Below are 16301 nucleotides of genomic sequence, written 5' to 3'. Positions count from 1 at the left end.
GGCCGGGCGTTCTGCCGTGGCACAAGAGGCCTTGGGCGGCGCAGCGCAGGGGCCAGGCAGTTGCGGGGCTGGGTGTGACCCACTCGCCTGCTGCCCGGTCCCAGGCAACGGAACAGGCCTGGGCGTCTCGCCCACCGGACTCGCGGCTGGTGCCCAGCAGTGCGTGGCGGGGAGGGAAAGGGAGATGCCAGTCGGCCTAGCTCCCCTGGTCAGTGGTACCAGCAGCCGCTTTCACGTGGGCCAGAGGTACCGGCTGCTGGAGGGTAGTGTGCGCAGGGCCCCAGCAACCCTACAATAACAAACCAGTGTGCACAGGGCCCCAGCAACCCTACAATTAGAAACCAGTGTGCACAGGGCCCCAGCAACCCTACAATAACAAACCAGTGTGCACAGGGCCCCAGCAACCCTACAATAACAAACCAGTGCGCAGGGCCCCAGCAACCCTACAATTAGAAACCAGTGTGCACAGGGCCCCAGCAACCCTACAATAACAAACCAGTGTGCACAGGGCCCCAGCAACCCTACAATAACAAACCAGTGTGCACAGGGCTCCAGCAACCCTACAATTAGAAACCAGTGTGCACAGGGCCCCAGCAACCCTACAATAACAAACCAGTGTGCACAGGACCCCAGCAACCCTACAATAACAAACCAGTGTGCACAGGGCCCCAGCAACCCTACAATTAGAAACCAGTGTGCACAGGGCCCCAGCAACACTACAATAACAAACCAGTGTGCACAGGGCCCCAGCAACACTACAATAACAAACCAGTGTGCACAGGGCTCCAGCAACCCTACAATAACAAACCAGTGTGCACAGGGCCCCAGCAACCCTACAATAACAAACCAGTGTGCACAGGGCCCCAGCAACCCTACAATAACAAACCAGTGTGCACAGGGCCCCAGCAACCCTACAACAACAAACCAGTGCGCACAGGGCCCCAGCAACCCTACAATAACAAATCAGTGCGCACAGGGCCCCAGAAACCCTACAATAACAAACCAGTGTGCACAGGGCCCCAGCAACCCTACAATAACAAACCAGTGTGCACAGGGCCCCAGCAACCCTACAATAACAAACCAGTGCGCACAGGGCCCCAGCAACCCTACAATAACAAATCAGTGCGCACAGGGCCCCAGAAACCCTACAATAACAAACCAGTGTGCACAGGGCCCCAGCAACCCTACAATAACAAGCTGTTGTGCACACAGCCCCAGCACTACCCAGAGACCCTGCAAAAAACAAACGGTTGTACTCACAGCTCAATACTTCGCGGAGACCCTACAATAACAGAAAGGAAATGGCCGCGGTGAGCGACTTGGTGTTGGGCCTCCGGGAGCGAGAGCAGCGCTGAGTTTGTGGGGGCCTGCTGGGGGCCGTGGGGGGAGGAGAGGCCATTGAGAGAGGCTCTGCGGTCTCGGGGTGTGATCTCGCCACGGTCCAAGGCAGTTCCTGGGTCCCCTGGGCCAGCAGGGAGTGTCGGACTCTGGCGTCCGGATTTCATCCCCAGTCGGCGCTTCGGAGGGAAAAGGCCATTTCAGGCCGAGGGGGCGCCCAGGCTGCAGAGACCTGGGCCATGAGGCCGCTCGCACCCAGGTACCCAGACTCACTGGCATGCAGCAGCTGCCCCTCTCGCTCTGCCGAGACCCCCAGGGGCACTCTCAAAGGCCTCTCCTCCCCCCACGGCCCCCACGTGGGGGAACCTAACTTTTATTCCTGATTCTGGCACGCCGCCTCGCTCCGTGCCTCAGTTTCCCCTATTCCTCGGGGGAATAGTTCTCTTTTGGCGAGGCAGGGCCCGTGGCGTGTGGTGCCCGGCACAGCATGGGCACCCCCTTGGGACGGGATCCTGGGGGCAGGGCTGGGGACTCGTGGGGCCGGCACCCCTTTGCGTGCCTGTGCCCCACACTCCCTGGGCACAGCATGGGCCTGAGCAATGCCTGTTCGTGAGAGCTGCCCCCACCTTGTGCCCTGCACAGAAATCACGTGCTGAGTCCATGGGGCGGGCGCAGACAGCGCGAGGTGGCCGGGGGCCCGCAGCCCGACTCAGCTGCTCGGTTCCCGTCTCTGCCTGCGAGCAGGGGGCACGGCTGCTGCCCCTGGTGCTGCCCTGGCAGGATGGGCACAGCCGGGGCTTGGCTTTTCCCCGATGTTCCTGGTGCAGGATGGGGCCAGGGCGCTGGGCTCCACAGCAGAGCTGGGAGGGCGCCGGTCTCGGGCTCCGCCCCGGGGGACTTGCCTGGGCCGACACGCCAGGACAGGGATGCAGGTTGTAGCAAAGCCTGTGAGAGACGAGTCAGGCTGCCCCCGGCTCTCACGCGGTGCCCATCCCCCTGGCATCTGGGCGCTCACCGCAAGGTGCTTTGAAGGGGGGGTTGGGGAGAAATGGGGGGGCTCATTTAATCCCTGACTGTGGTGGGGGGAGACACCTACCAGCCCCCCCCCTCCTTCCTGCCATGCCTCTAACCCACAGCTCCCTCCCTTGCCCAGTGACCAGCCCCCCAACCGCAAGGGAGCACCCCCAGCTCCGGCACACAGGTGCCCGTCCTGGCCTGTCATGCCCTCAGACACCCGCCTTGCCAGCCCAGCAGAGCACCCAGCCCCGAGCTCCATTGGGCGCCTGGCACAGGGAGCACCCAGCACGGCAGGCCGCTCTGAGGCCTGGTGACTGAGAGCAGGCAGCCGGGAAATGTGACCCCTGCCTGGCTTCGGGAAGCCCCCAGGCTCCGGGCAGCTTCCCCGCCACTGCTCCCCCCTCCCCACATCTCCAGCCCTCTGCCTGGCAGGGCCCCCCAGCAGCCCGGCTTGGCTGCGCCTCATTCCCCCTGGCACAGCGGGGTGCCTGCACCATGCTCCCACTCGCACCTTGGCCAGCAACATGCCAGGAGGCCATGGGGCCCTCTCCTCCCCAGGCCCTGGGTCCCTGGCCCTCCGTGCCCTGTCCCAGCTCCCCATGTGCGGATCCATGGGGCTCTGCAGCTGAAGGCGGGGGAGGGGGAATGATTCAGGCTGATGAGATGCACTGAGCACACAAGCCTGGAGCTGGAGAGGGGGGGAACTGGCAGGAGTCGGGGGGGGACCCAACCAGCACTGGAGGGGTCACCCAGAGGCACATCAGCCTTCCCTGCAGCCCAGAAACCGCCCCCCCAGGCATAAAGGTGGGTATGGGGCCGGAGGGAAGGATGGCCCAGTGGGCCGCTCCTAACCCCAATCCCCCTGTCTGCTCTACTTTGTGCCCGGAGAGGCTCCGTGCCTCAGTTTCCCCACCTGTATGTTCCAGGTGCTCCTGGCAATGGGGGCCGCATCGGTGCTCCCACACACCTGCAGTGCTCGGACCAGTCCCCTCCCCGCTGATAAGGAGCGTCCCCGGCCACCTCTGCCCAGCTCTTGTGGCCGGCTAGCAGCAGCCCCTGGAACCTGCACTGGCACCGGCGGCCAGCAGGGGGCAGTCTGCAGGGGGGGGGTGCGGGCAGCAGGGCTCTCAGGAACCCCCGGCCCCGCTGTGTTCCCACGCGGTGGGCAAGGCCCTTCTCGCCACTTCCACGCAACCTCTCTCCGGCTGGGCCGGGCACAGACGCTGGGCCAGGCCCAGGGCACTGCCCTGGCCAGGGACTGGCCGTGCCGGACTGTGGGGAGCCATTCTGCCCTGGTCCATGGCAGGGGGCAGATGATCCCAGGAGCCCGTCTGGCTCTAAAGGCTGCGGATGGGGGTCACAAGGTCTGGGGTGAGCACTCCTGGCTCCCCCTCCGGGACGGGGATCTAGGGGGGCTGGTGGCAGGACGGGGGCAGGACCCCCAGGGTCAGTCGCTAGCACACCCAGGGCGGAGTCAGCTGCTTTGGGGGGGATGTTAGGATCTAGGACGCCTGGGCTATGGTCCCAGTTCCAGGAGGGCAGTGGGGTCTAGTGGTCAGAGCAGGGGTCCAGACACCAGGGTTTGCTCTCGCTGGCTCCCTGCGGCCGTTTCAGGTGTGCCAGGGGCACTGTGTAGCCAGATGTGGACCCGGCGAAGGAAGGGGGGTCCTGTTCTTTCTGGGGTGTGTGTGGGGGGGGTTGTCACATGCCTGGACCCCAGCTGATTGTCGCTAACTGCAGGTCGGAGCGCTCCCCCCCCCATTTTACATTGTACCAGACAATAGGGCAGGGGGGGGGGGGAGCAATTGACTCAATTACTAGACAAACTTTTGCAAACTTTTGTGAGTGGCCTGCAAACTCCTGGGCCCTTTTTGGCCGGGGGAGGGGGCTGGATTCCCCAGGGCTCCTAGCAGTGACCTGACGTGTCCCCCCTCGCTGGGCGGTGCCTGACCCTTTCTCTCTCCCATCCCCCCCAACAGGCCGTGTTACTTCCCCCCCCCCCCGCTCATGTTGTGCCCCCCATCTCTGGACACACCGTGGTCCCTTCCCCCGCTCCCTGCCTTGGCCTCCCCCCAAAACCTTTCCCGCCCCCAGAAGGCCCCTCTTTTCCCACTGCCCATGCTCCCCCCCCTCTGGTTCCTTCCCTGCCCTCCCCCACCCCATTCTTCCCCAGTGACACGCGGACAAAGCCCCCAGACGAGCTCTCAAAGGGGGAACTGAGCCGTGAGGCTCCGCCCCCCCCTTGCAAACCAAACCCTTCCTGGGGCCGGCCCCCCCCCCCCCCGCACTCCAGGGAGAGGCTGGAAGGAGCTGAGGGCGCCGCCGAATGCCACACACAGACAGGCCCCCCCCACCGCCCCCACGATCCACCCAGCTTGTTTCTCATTTCGCCGCCTCGCAGCCTGGCTCAGCCCTGGCTCCTGCTCCCAGGCAGGGCTCAGCCTCCGGGTGGGCTGGCTGCGGGGAAGGGGCTGCCCAGGACCAGGGCCCCGCTGCCTAGGAAGGGCCCCTGCTCTGCCTCAGTTTCCCCCCTTTTGAAGGGGCCGTGCGCGCTGCTGGCTGTGCGCACGTGCAATTGTCTGGCGGCCCGCCCATGCCCCTGCGGCCGCGCCATGAATTGCTGGGAAGCAGCGCGAACCCGGCCCTGGGTCAGACGCCGCACAGGGACTGGGGTGACCCCGCTCTGCCTCGGTTTCCCTGGCAGTGAGCAGGGGTGTGGGGGCCGTTCTGGTGATGCCCTTTGTTTTTCATCGCTGCAGCCATGCATCAGGTGCCCAGCTGGGCCCAGGGTAGCAGCCGGGGCCTCTGGACTGCCCCTGCTCTCTGGGGGGTCAGCTGGTCCTGACGCCCGACAGGCACCGGCCGGGTTCCCCACGATGCTAGTGGCTGTGGAGGAAGCTTCGTGGCTTTCCAAGCCCCCCGAACCTGCTGGTGTCTCACCCACCACTACGACTGGCAGGAGCTGGGGGGTGCCAGGCTGGGTCTGAGCCTTTTGCCCCACAGGTGTTAGTTCTGATCCAGCCCAGAGTGGGGGCCTGGCTGGGGGGGACAGGGAGTGGGACACGAGGCCTTTCCCCTGTAGGGGCGCTGAGGCCCATCTGGCTCCAGGTCAAGGGCTTGGCAGGCTCAGATGGGACAGGGCGGGTGCCCGGTGGGCGTGGATGGGGCTTCCTGAAGCGGGGGTGTGCTCCCAGCAGCAACAAGTGGGCACTAGAGGGCACTCTGCCCTGCGGGGGGCACACAGTGGGGTCTCTGTGCGGGATGTGGCATCAGGGTGCACTAGGGGGCGCTGCCCTGCAGGGGGCGTACAGAGGGTGCAGTGTGCGGGGTGTGGCACCAGGGGGCACTAGGGGGCGCTGCCCTGCAGGGGGCGTACAGAGGGTGCAGTGTGCGGGGTGTGGCACCAGGGGGCACTAGGGGGTGCTGCCCTGCAGGGGGCGTACAGAGGGTGCTGTGTGCGGGGTGTGGCACCAGGGGGCACTAGGGGGCGCTGTCTTGCAGGGGGCATACAGAGGGTGCTGTGTGCGGGGTGTGACACTAGGGGGCGCTGCCCTGCAGGGGGCGTACAGAGGGTGCTGTGTGCGGGGTGTGACACCAGGGGGCACTAGGGGGCGCTGCCCTGCAGGGGGCGTACAGAGGGTGCAGTGTGTGGGGTGTGGCACCAGGGGGCACTAGGGGGTGCTGCCCTGCAGGGGGCGTACAGAGGGTGCTGTGTGCGGGGTGTGGCACCAGGGGGCACTAGGGGGCGCTGCCCTGCAGGGGGCGTACAGAGGGTGCTGTGTGCGGGGTGTGGCACCAGGGGGCACTAGGGGGCGCTGCCCTGCAGGGAGCATACAGAGGGTGCTGTGTGCGGGGTGTGACACCAGGGGGCACTAGGGGGCACTGCCCTGCAGGGGGCGTACAGAGGGTGCTGTGTGCGGGGTGTGACACCAGGGGGCACTAGGGGGCACTGCCCTGCAGGGGGCGTACAGAGGGTGCTGTGTGCGGGGTGTGACACCAGGGGGCACTAGGGGACGCTGCCCTGCAGGGGGCACGCAGAGGGGGCTGTCTGCGGAGTGTGGCAAGGGGGGGGCGGGGGGCAGCACAGGGAGGGGCCTGTCGAGAGGGACATGAGGGGGGCCTGGGAGGAGGCCGGATGAAGCAGCAGCAGGATGAACAGAGAAGGAGCCAACGATGGGAACGGGACACGGACGGGCTCCTTTGCCTGTCTGACGCTGACCCATGGGAGTGTCTGGGGAAGAGATGGGGGGGGAACCCCCCCCACCCCCACACACCCCCATCACACAACCTGGGTTATTGTGCAGCAGAGAAGTTGCTCTTTCCTGTCACCAGCTGGCTGCCAGCTGCAGAGTCCCTTCCCCTCCCCCGCCTGCTTCCCCCCACTCCCTCGTAGCCACACCCCCCACACCCCCCAGGGTGGCCCTGTCCCTTTCTCGGATGCGCTTGAAAGGCTGGGGCTGGGGATGCTGTGAAGGCCCGGCCAGCAGAGGAGAAACTGTGTATTCGCCCCACACGGGCTGCTGGGAGAGGAGGAGGCAGGGAGAAGGTGGGGGGGGGGGTCCAGGCAGGTTTGGGGAGCGGGTGCCCCCTCCCGGGCAGTGGACCAGCTCAGCTCCAGGCCTTGGGCCAGGCAGGATCAGGCCCTGGCCTCCCTCACTGCCTCGGCTTGGCTGGCTTATCTGCCCCGTGCTTGTGCACTGGGGTCAGTGGGGGTCAAGGAAAGCACCCAAGTTTCACCCTCCAGGCCTGTCTGGGGCAGTGGGGCCTGGGCAGATGCGTTGACGCCCCGTGAACACAGCCAGGTGCTCCAGGGTCCACCAAGGCGGCACTGCCACCCTCGCCCTTTGGGATTCCTTTGTAGGTCAAGCCATGTGTCCTAGCCCCTGCACAGCTAGCACCAGAGGGGAGATTCCCCTCTAGGGCGTGAGGGCTCATCAGGGGTCTGGCGCGGGTTCAGGGGAACAAGGAGGCTGGGGAAATCTCTCTGTGCCAGACTGGAGGGGAGTCCCCGCCCCGGAGCAGCTGGCCCAGACGTATCCCCTGGGCAGACGCGCCCGTCAGCAGAAATGCCTGGTCGTTGCCCCACGCCGCAGCCCTGGCACGGGGGCTGGCGTGCCCGCCTTGCTGTGCCACCCCTGGCCCGGCCCCAACGCAAACCCCGCGCTGCGTGATGTCAAAACAAACCCGCTCGCAGCCGGCGCGGCCCTGGGAGCGGGCTGGCCTGCCGCTCGGCCATTATCGGCTTCCAAGTCATAACAAACGCCCAGAACACCCACCTCGCCGGACGGCCCCGGCTGGCTGGGAAAGCAGGAACCCGGGGCTGGGCGTGGGACCCGGAGCCTGCAGCCCCCGGCGCGGCCTGGCTGAGCCGCTGCCGGCCTCTCCCTCGCCTGGCTGGGCCTGGGGCCGTGGCCGGCCCTGTCTCTGGGGTGCCCTGGGGCTGCTCCCCTGCCCGCTCCTGGCTCTCCCCTGGGGAGGCAGAGAGGGGGCCCGGGCCTGCGTGGGCCTCTCAGACGTGCTGCAAAGCCCGGGGTCCCGGGGGCAGCGGCCAGGAGCTCGCGAGCCTGGTACCATGGCCAGGTGGTCCGGGAGCCCCTCCGGACCATGCCGGGCCCAGCACCACGGGGAACTCAGCACCAGCACAGAGGAGAGGGGGCGGAGATGCGGGCTGTGTGTGTGGGGGGGGGGGGGTTGTCATGCGTGTGCATCTCGTCATGGGCGTGTACTTGGCCAATGTCTCCACGGGCAGGTGTGTGGCTCTGCATTTGCATACGTGTGTGGCGTGGCTGTGCGCTGCTTGTTAGTACCTGAGTGTATCTGGGGCTACCCTGGGCCGAGGGGCGGGTTGTGCGTCTGTGCGTGTGGGACTGCATGTGTGCGTCTATGCGTATAGCTCTGTGCGTGTCTGCATGTGGATCTGTGTATGCGGGTGTCTGTGCATGGGGGTGTCTGTGGGTGGGTGTATCTCTGTGTGCGTGTGCGACTGTCTGTGCGTGTTTCTGTGTATGTGCGCATGTCTGTGCGTGTCTGTATGTGAGTGTGTCTGTGTATACGTGTCTGTGTGTGCAGGTGTCTGTGTGTGTGTGTGTGTGTGTGTGTGCATGTGTCTGGGTGTCTGTGTGCATGTGTCTGTGCCCGTGCGTGTGTCTGTGTGTACGTATCTATGTGTGTGTATGTGTGCGTGTCTGTGTGCATGTGTCTGTGTGGATCTGCATGTGACGCACAAACAGGACTCTGGCTGCTTCCTGGTCTCAGGTGGGCCCGTGCCGTGGCAGGACCCCCTGTGAGGGTAGCCGAGCTCCGCAGAGGGGCCGGGCAGGGCCTGGCATGACGGAGGGGCGCAGCGCGGGGGGCTGGCGGGAGACGCCTTGTGGTGGAGGGATGGGGCTGGAAGAGGCCGGGGGGACGTTCCACGCCTCCTCCCGAGTCACGGGCCGTGTCCAGAGCTCCGTGGAGGGACAAGCGCCGGCCCTGGCCCTGCTCCTCCGGGGGGGGGGGGGGGGTTACGTGCCAGGCCCAAGTGGCAGAGCCCTGGGCCCGGACTCGGGGGTCGCCCTGGCCTGACCTCCCGGAGCAGCTGAGCCAGTGTGAGTCCCTCGGGCGCCCACAGGCTGCGCTGGACCGGGCGGCTGGCATTGGCCTGCCCCAGTGTCGAGGGGCTGACCCCCACCTGGGCCCCCCCACTCCCCTCTCGCTCCCCCCACCCTTGAATTGCTGCCCTTGAATCCCGTGGGAGGGGGTGGGGTTAATCCCAAGCCAGAGGCGCTGGGGGTCCCACACACACAATGGGCTCCAGGCCCCCCCCCCCCAAAGGCTTAGCCCCTGGCAGGTGCGCGGGGCCCTGGCAGCCTCGGCCCTCCTGACCCCCCACAGCATCTTCTCCCCCAGGCCCAGGGAGCTCGAAGCCCCCCCCACCTCTCTCCCTGCCCCCCTCTGGGGATGGGCCCTTTGCAGCTGGCCCAGCTGGGTGGAGGCTCCCCCCTCCCCCGGGGTCCCTCCACAGAGCCTGTGATGGACTCAGCACTTACCTGGGAGGAGGGGGCTACCAGGTTAGGTGCAGATGAGGCTGGGGAGAGGCCTCTCCCACCACAGGCTGCGGTGATGGGTGAGCCCAGGGCTGGGCATGCCCCGCTGGAGCCAGAGGCCGTGGGGATGGGCAGCCCAGAAAGGGCCCCAGCTCTGCAGCTGGGGCTCCCTCTGCTGGAGATGAGCGGCGTTGCGGATACTGCGTGTGGCTCCCTGTCTGCCCCATGCCAGCTGTCAGGGGAGGCTCAGCCCAATGTTTCCCCAGGCACTGAAATGGGGGGAGGGATGCCAGGGCCAAGGCGGGGTGAGACGGTGAGGCTGAAGGCGGCCTGTGTTTCCCAACGGGCCCTGCTTTGCATGTATCAGTCGCACCTCTGTGTGTGGAAGGGTGCGGATCTCTCCGGAGAGCTCTCCCAGGCCTGGGGGGAGTTCTCTGACAACCCCCATCAGCGCGCAGAGGCTGCCGGACAGCTCCCAGGGCCTTCCGAACCGGGAGGAAGGGATGGATGAATAGACAGACAGACAGACAGACAGACAGACAGAGAAAGAGATTGTGTGGAGAGAGAGAGAGAGAGAGAGAGAGAGAGAGAGAGAGAGAGAGAGAGAGAGAGAGAGAGAGAGAGAGAGAGAGAGAGAGAGAGAGAGAGAGAGAGAGATGGGGTGGATGGGGATAAATAGATAGACAGATAGATGGGGGTTGGGTGGAGATAGATAGAGAGATAGAGGGTATGTGTGAAGAAAGAAAGAAAGAAAGAAAGAAAGAAAGAAAGAAAGAAAGAAAGAAAGAAAGAAAGAAAGAAAGAAAGAAAGAAAGAAAGAAAGAAAGAAAGAGCGTAGATAGATAGATAGATAGATAGATAGATAGATAGATAGATAGATAGATAGATAGATAGATAGATAGATAGATAGATAGATGGGGTGTGGGGATAGATAGATCGATAGATAAGACAGAAACTATCACAAAGCCACCATATAAACCCACTGTTTGCTCACCTCGTGAATACAACATGCATCCCACAGAATAGCTATAGGAGAGTTGGAAAAGGCATGAGAAGGACACTACAACGGTTAGGCATCAGCAGCTGGAGGAGAGAGTAAATTGACGGGGATTTTCCAGCTTGGAATAGAGATGATTAAGGGGGGATGTGTTCGAGGTCTAGAAAACCTTGATTAATGTGGAGAAAGTGAATAAGAAAAAGTTATTTATTGCCTCTCATAGCACAAGCACTGGGGCCCCCAATGAAATGGAGAGGGAGCAGATATAAAACAAACCAAAGGGAGTTGTTCGTCATGCAGCGCACAGTGGGTCTGTGGAACTCCTCGCCGGATGATGCTGTGACAGCGAAACCTCTAAGGGTACGTCTACACTAGCTCGAACTAATGAGCTAGTGTAGACGGACCTCAACAGCGTTCAACAAAGTCTGGCTGCTCTGATGGGGAAATGAATTATTACAATAAAATGTTGAGCACAGGGATGCCCCAAGATAGCGACCTCTCACAATAGCAAGGATATGAGGTTACAGCCTTGGCAAGGGATGCATTTTCAAACTCTTGGCCTGGCAGGAGTCGTGTATTTCTTTGTAAGTATCCCAGGCCCAAATCGAGCCTTCTGACGCAAAGTCAACAAACACCGTCCACAGTCCCCGTAACACGCCCCTCACTTTTCCCTCCAGCCCCCCCCCACTGCTGTCATGGGGGGTGCACAAGGGCCAGGTGCCCCGACACACACACACACCGAGGAGGGGCAAAGGATCACATTCCAGCCCTCTCTCAGGTCACCCTGCCTGCAAAAGAGAGGAGACACCGAATTGTTTGAGACAGAGTTCCTAAGGGCACCATTCATGGGGGGACTAAAGGATCCACAGCCCCCCCATATTTAAACCCCTGAATTTCACACGAGGTCTGCTTAGAGCCCATGCCCAGATCCAGCTTTGCCCCTGGGGCAGAGAGGTTGTTTATCAGCAGAAGGGGGCCGGGCGATTAACACAACAAAAGGCTGGGCATTCCCGTCATGGAAGGATGCTTAGATGACCATGAATAAAACCAGGGCTACTCAACACGCGGCCGATGGGCCACATGCAGCCCGCGGCTGGTTTGTTTGCGGCTCGCGGTGCAGGCTGGGTTTACGGTGCGGTTTGGGTTGCGATGGGTTTTAGTCGTTACATTCCTGGACGGTTGTGAAACCAAAACAAAAAAGTCGTCAATCGAACGGTCTGTTGATACACGTCTTAGTCGTCAAATACCTGGACTGTCATTGCTCATTAAAAGTGCTGTCATGTGGGTGGAAATTGGGTAAATATTGCAGCTCCTGCCCGAAGCAGGACCAATCCCAACTAAATCAACCCAGCCAGGGCTGTGGCAAGCCGGGACTTAAACACCTCTAGGGATGGAGACTCCACCCCCTCCCTAGGGAACCCAGCCCAGCGCTTCCCCACCCGCCTAGGGAAATCGTTTTTCCTGATCTCCAACCTAGATCTCCCCCACTGCAACTTGAGACCATGGCTCCTCGTTCTGCCACCCGTCCCCACTGAGAACAGCCCCTCTCCGGCCTCTTGGGAACGTCCCATCAGGGAGTTGCAGGCTGCTCTCAAATCCCCCCTCACTCTTCTCTTCTGCAGACTGAACAGACCCAAATCCCTCAGCCTCTCCTCCTAGGTCATGTGCTCCAGCCCCCGAATCATTTGAGTTGCCCTCAACTGGACCCTCTCCAATGCGTCCACATCCTTTCTAGAGAGCCAAATAAAGGGGAATAATCACTTCTCTGGATCTGCTGGCAATGCTCCACCTAATGCTCCCTAATATGCCATTAGCCTTCTTGGCTACAAGGGCGCCCTGTTGACTCATATCCAGCTTCTCATCCACTGTAACCCCCAGGTCCTTCTCTGCAGAACTGCTACTTAGCCAGTCGGTCCCCAGTCTGTACCAATGCTTGGGATTCTTCCATCCCACGGGCAGGACTCTACACTTGACCTTGTCAGATTTCTTGTGGCCCAATCCTCTAATCTGTCTAGGTCCCTCTGGACCCGCTCCCTGCCCTCCAGCGTATCTACCTCTCCCCCGAGATTAGTGTCAGCCGCAAACTTGCTGAGGGTGCAATCCATCCCCTCATCCAGGTTGTTAATAAAGACGTTGAACAAAACCGGCCCTAGAACGGATCCTTGGGGCACTCTGCTAGAAACCGAGCGCCATCCTGACATGGAGCCGTTGATCACTACCCGCTGGGCCTGACAGTCCAGTCAGCTTTCTATCCACCGTACCGTCCATTTCTCCAACCCAGACTGCCTTAACTTGGCAACGGGAGGGGGGAGGAAATTTGAGCAGGGGCCGGGGGCTGTTGAGAATCCCTGGGGATGTCGGGGGTAGAACTGGGAGCAGGGGCTGGGCTGGTGTAAATGGATTTGGGGCTGGGCTCCGGGGGAGCTGGGTGCCGTGGCAAGCTGGCCGGGGTACCAACGCTCGCCCTCCTCTCTCCCAGGCCTGGCCCCCCGCGGGCTCCGCGGCTCCCCCCGCCCGCCCGGAGCGGATGTGCCCCTGAGCACGCCCGGGGCCCGAAGGACCATGTTCAACCCCATGAACCCCCCCGGGGGAAGCTACATGGAACACTGCTACCTGCGGCCCCTGCACGCGCCTGGCCCCGGCCTGGCAGACGGTGAGTTCCATGGGGCAGCCCCAGCAGCCCGGAGCATCGGCACGGGGGTCTGTGGGGGGCTGGCTGCCAGCTGCGGTCCCCACGCCTCTCTGTGCCCCCTTACCTGTCCCAGCCTCCACTCCTCCATCCCTCCCCTGCCCCACACCCTGCACCTGTCCGTCTATCCCCCCCCCACCTATACCTCTTCTGCATCTATCTATCCACCCCCACCTACTCTCTGCCCATCCTACCCTTCACCCATCCCTCACCTGCCCCACACTCCCATCTATCCATCCCCTGTCTCGTACCCCCTCTGTCTGTGTGTCCGTCCCCCTCTCTGTGGCTCGAGCTAACCGTCCCTCCATCCCCCCCTGGCATGATGCGGATGGACCCGAAACCAGCAACTGAAGAACATGGCCCCATTTGTCCTGACACCCCTAAACCGGGTGGCTCGGGCACAGACCTCGGGTGTCTCACTGGTTAGCGACGCTGCTGGGGTGCGGTCTACCCAGGATTCACGACCCCCCTTCTCTTCCCTGCTTCATTCCAGGGCTGAGCGACTTCCCTATGTGCCACCAGGCCAGCCTGGTGGGCAACCCCCGTGGGTACGGGCTGGTGCCGGGCAGCGAACATGCCGGACATGCCGATGGTAGGTCGGTGCCCGGGGGCCAGGCTTAGGGGTGGGCAAAGGGGAGGGATTCCCAGCAGATGCCCCAACCCCTTTGTGCCAGCCTCGCCCACTGGGGGAGATGGGCATGGGGACCAGGGCGGGGCGCACACTCAGCCCCAGTTCTCCATTGCCTGGCCCAGAGTCCCGGTTCTCCACGCCCCGCAGCGCGGCCAAGCTGACCAAGAAGCGGGCGCTGTCCATCTCGCCGCTGTCCGACGCCAGCATCGACCTGCAGGCCGTGATCCGCACCTCGCCCAGCTCCCTGGTCGCCTTCATCAACTCCCGCTGCGCCTCCGCCAGCGGCTCCTACGGGCACCTCTCCATCGGCACCATCAGGTGGGCGCCGGGCCGGAGCCGAGGGGCGGAAACAGGAATTTGTCAGCTGGACCAGTGCAGCTCCCAGCGGCTAGAGCAGCCTGGTCCCCTCCCCAGCTCTGGGAGTGGGGCCTAGTGGTTAGAGCAGGAGATTGGGCGGGCAAGACTCCCGAGTTCCCTCCCCAGCTCTTGGGTGAGGCCTAGAGCAGCACGGGCTGGGAGGCAGGACTCCTGGGTTCCCTCCCTGGCTCTGGGAGTGGCATCTAGTGGTTAGAGCAGCAGGGGCTGGGAGGCAGGACTCCTGGGTTCCCTCCCTGGCTCTGGGAGTGGAGTCTAGTGGTTAGAGCAGCAGGGGCTGGGAGGCAGGATTCCTGGGTTCCCTCCCTGGCTCTGGGAGTGGAGTCTAGTGGTTAGAGCAGCAGGGGCTGGGAAGCAGGACTCCTGGGTTCCCTCCCTGGCTCTGGGAGTGGAGTCTAGTGGTTAGAGCAGCAGGGGCTGGGAAGCAGGACTCCTGGGTTCCCTCCCTGGCTCTGGGAGTGGAGTCTAGTGGTTAGAGCAGCAGGGGCTGGGAGGCAGGACTCCTGGGCTCCCTTCCCGGTTCTGTGTCTCACCCCCTGTGTGACCTTTGCCAAGTCCCTTTGCCGCTCTGTGCCTCAGTTTCCCCCATGTCAGGCGGGGGCTGCGAGCCTGATGCCACAGAGGGACAAGGGGGCCAGGTTAGTGGCTGACGAGGAGGGGGCCTGGGGCAGTCTGAGCCCCCTCTGCCTCGATGTGCGCACGGCAGGAAGCCTGAGGCCCGGTGCGATGGGCCCCCTCAGCCCAGGCTCGGATGGGGGGCACCTCCAGGGGGAGGTCGCATTCACTCGCCTTCTGATTTCCAGCCCTTCCCTCGGCTTCCAAAGCCCCATGGCTCACCCGAAGGGCCAAGGGGCATTGTTCGGCCCCCCCATGCCCTCCTGCGGCTCCCATGAGCACTTGCCTGGCCGGCCGGGGCTCCTGCACCATCCCCCGCCCCGCGGGACGCCGAAGCAGTGCCAGGTAAGCACCCCGCCCGGCACATGGGCCCACAATGGCCACGGGGGCGGCGCTGAGACCCACGCCCAGTGCAGCCAGCGGGGTTTAAAGAGACAGGCCCCCGCCCCGCCTGCCAGCCCCAGTGCCCAGGGTGTGGGGGAGCTGCCCCCAGCGCCTCCTCCGGGCAGCGGCACCGAGCCCTGGGGGTGGGCGAGGCTGCCGTGCCCCCCCCTCATCGCATTTCCCCCCCTCCGCGGCAGCTGAAGTCGGAGCCCAGCCTGAGCGACGTCCTGGGCGCCACGGGCCTGGAGGAGCGATCGGAGGGAGATGTCTCCAGCCCAGCTTCCACGGGGACGCAGGTAACGCCCGGCCCGCGGGGCCTGGGGCCAGCAGGGTCCGACTCCTGCTTCCATCGGCCGGGCCCAGAGCCCCGCTCAGTGTCGGCCGCGGGCCCTGGGCGAGCGAGTCCCCACTACCCCGCAGGGCCCAAGTGCCCCTCGCCCCTAGGGGGCGCTGCTGGCACGAGGCTGGGGGCTGCCCCCCGGCGCAGCCGCACGCATGGGGGGCTCAGCGGGCAGGGGCGGGGGCTGGGGCAGCTGACCCAGCTGCACCCCCTGCCCTGCCGTAGGACCCCCTGCTGGGGATGCTGGAGCCCCGGGAGGAGCTGGAGAAGGAGGACGGGAGGCAGGAGGCGGAGGCCGTGTACGAGACCAACTGCCACTGGGAGGGCTGCAGCAAAGAGTTCGACACCCAGGAGCAGCTGGTGCACGTGAGTGGCAGGATCATTCCCCCCCCCACCCCACGGCCGCAGCTCTTCCCAGCCTGTCGCGGGCCCCATGCTCAGCCCCAGCCTGCAGCCCCTGCCCCCCAGCCCTGCCACTGCCCCTCACTCCCGACCTGCAGCCCCTGCCCCCCAGCCCTGCCCCCCAGCCCTGCCGGCGCCCCTTACTCCCGACCCACAGCCCCCACCTATCACCACCCATGCCCTGAGCCAGCCTCGGAAGCCATCTATGCAGGGGCCTGGGGGCCCCTGGCTGGCACCCCCCTCACCCGGGCCCCGCTCCATCCCCGCAGCACATTAACAACGAGCACATCCACGGCGAGAAGAAGGAGTTTGTGTGCCACTGGCTGGACTGCTCGCGGGAGCAGCGGCCCTTCAAGGCGCAGTACATGCTGGTGGTGCACATGCGGCGGCACACGGGGGAGAAGCCTCACAAGTGCACGGTGAGTGTGAGCCGGGCGAGTGCCAGCCGGCCGGGGGGAGGGGTACGACCCCACGGCACCCAGAGCCCT

General features: G+C 64.2%; 1 protein-coding gene across 2 annotated transcripts in view; it reads left to right on the top strand.

Moving 5' to 3' along the window:
* The window catches only part of GLI1 (GLI family zinc finger 1), a 35353-nt gene that overhangs the window by 11637 nt on the left and 7415 nt on the right, over positions 1-16301 (top strand). Inside the window, exons 2-8 of one of the 2 annotated variants that reach the window (XM_075901789.1) lie at positions 12857-13030; positions 13560-13658; positions 13820-14015; positions 14876-15032; positions 15269-15367; positions 15637-15777; positions 16083-16232. In XM_075901789.1, coding sequence (XP_075757904.1) covers positions 12940-13030; positions 13560-13658; positions 13820-14015; positions 14876-15032; positions 15269-15367; positions 15637-15777; positions 16083-16232 — 933 coding nt within the window. In that variant the 5' untranslated portion in view covers positions 12857-12939. Of the gene's footprint in view, positions 1-12856; positions 13031-13559; positions 13659-13819; positions 14016-14875; positions 15033-15268; positions 15368-15636; positions 15778-16082; positions 16233-16301 lie in introns of those variants that run through there. The other variant, XM_075901790.1, reaches the window with a different exon arrangement.

The sequence above is a fragment of the Pelodiscus sinensis genome, chromosome 19 (assembly GCF_049634645.1).
Source record: "Pelodiscus sinensis isolate JC-2024 chromosome 19, ASM4963464v1, whole genome shotgun sequence".
Classification (NCBI taxonomy): Eukaryota; Metazoa; Chordata; order Testudines; family Trionychidae; genus Pelodiscus; species Pelodiscus sinensis.
Note: the sequence above shows the minus strand (reverse complement) of the source record. Positions and strands in the feature narration are given on the sequence as shown.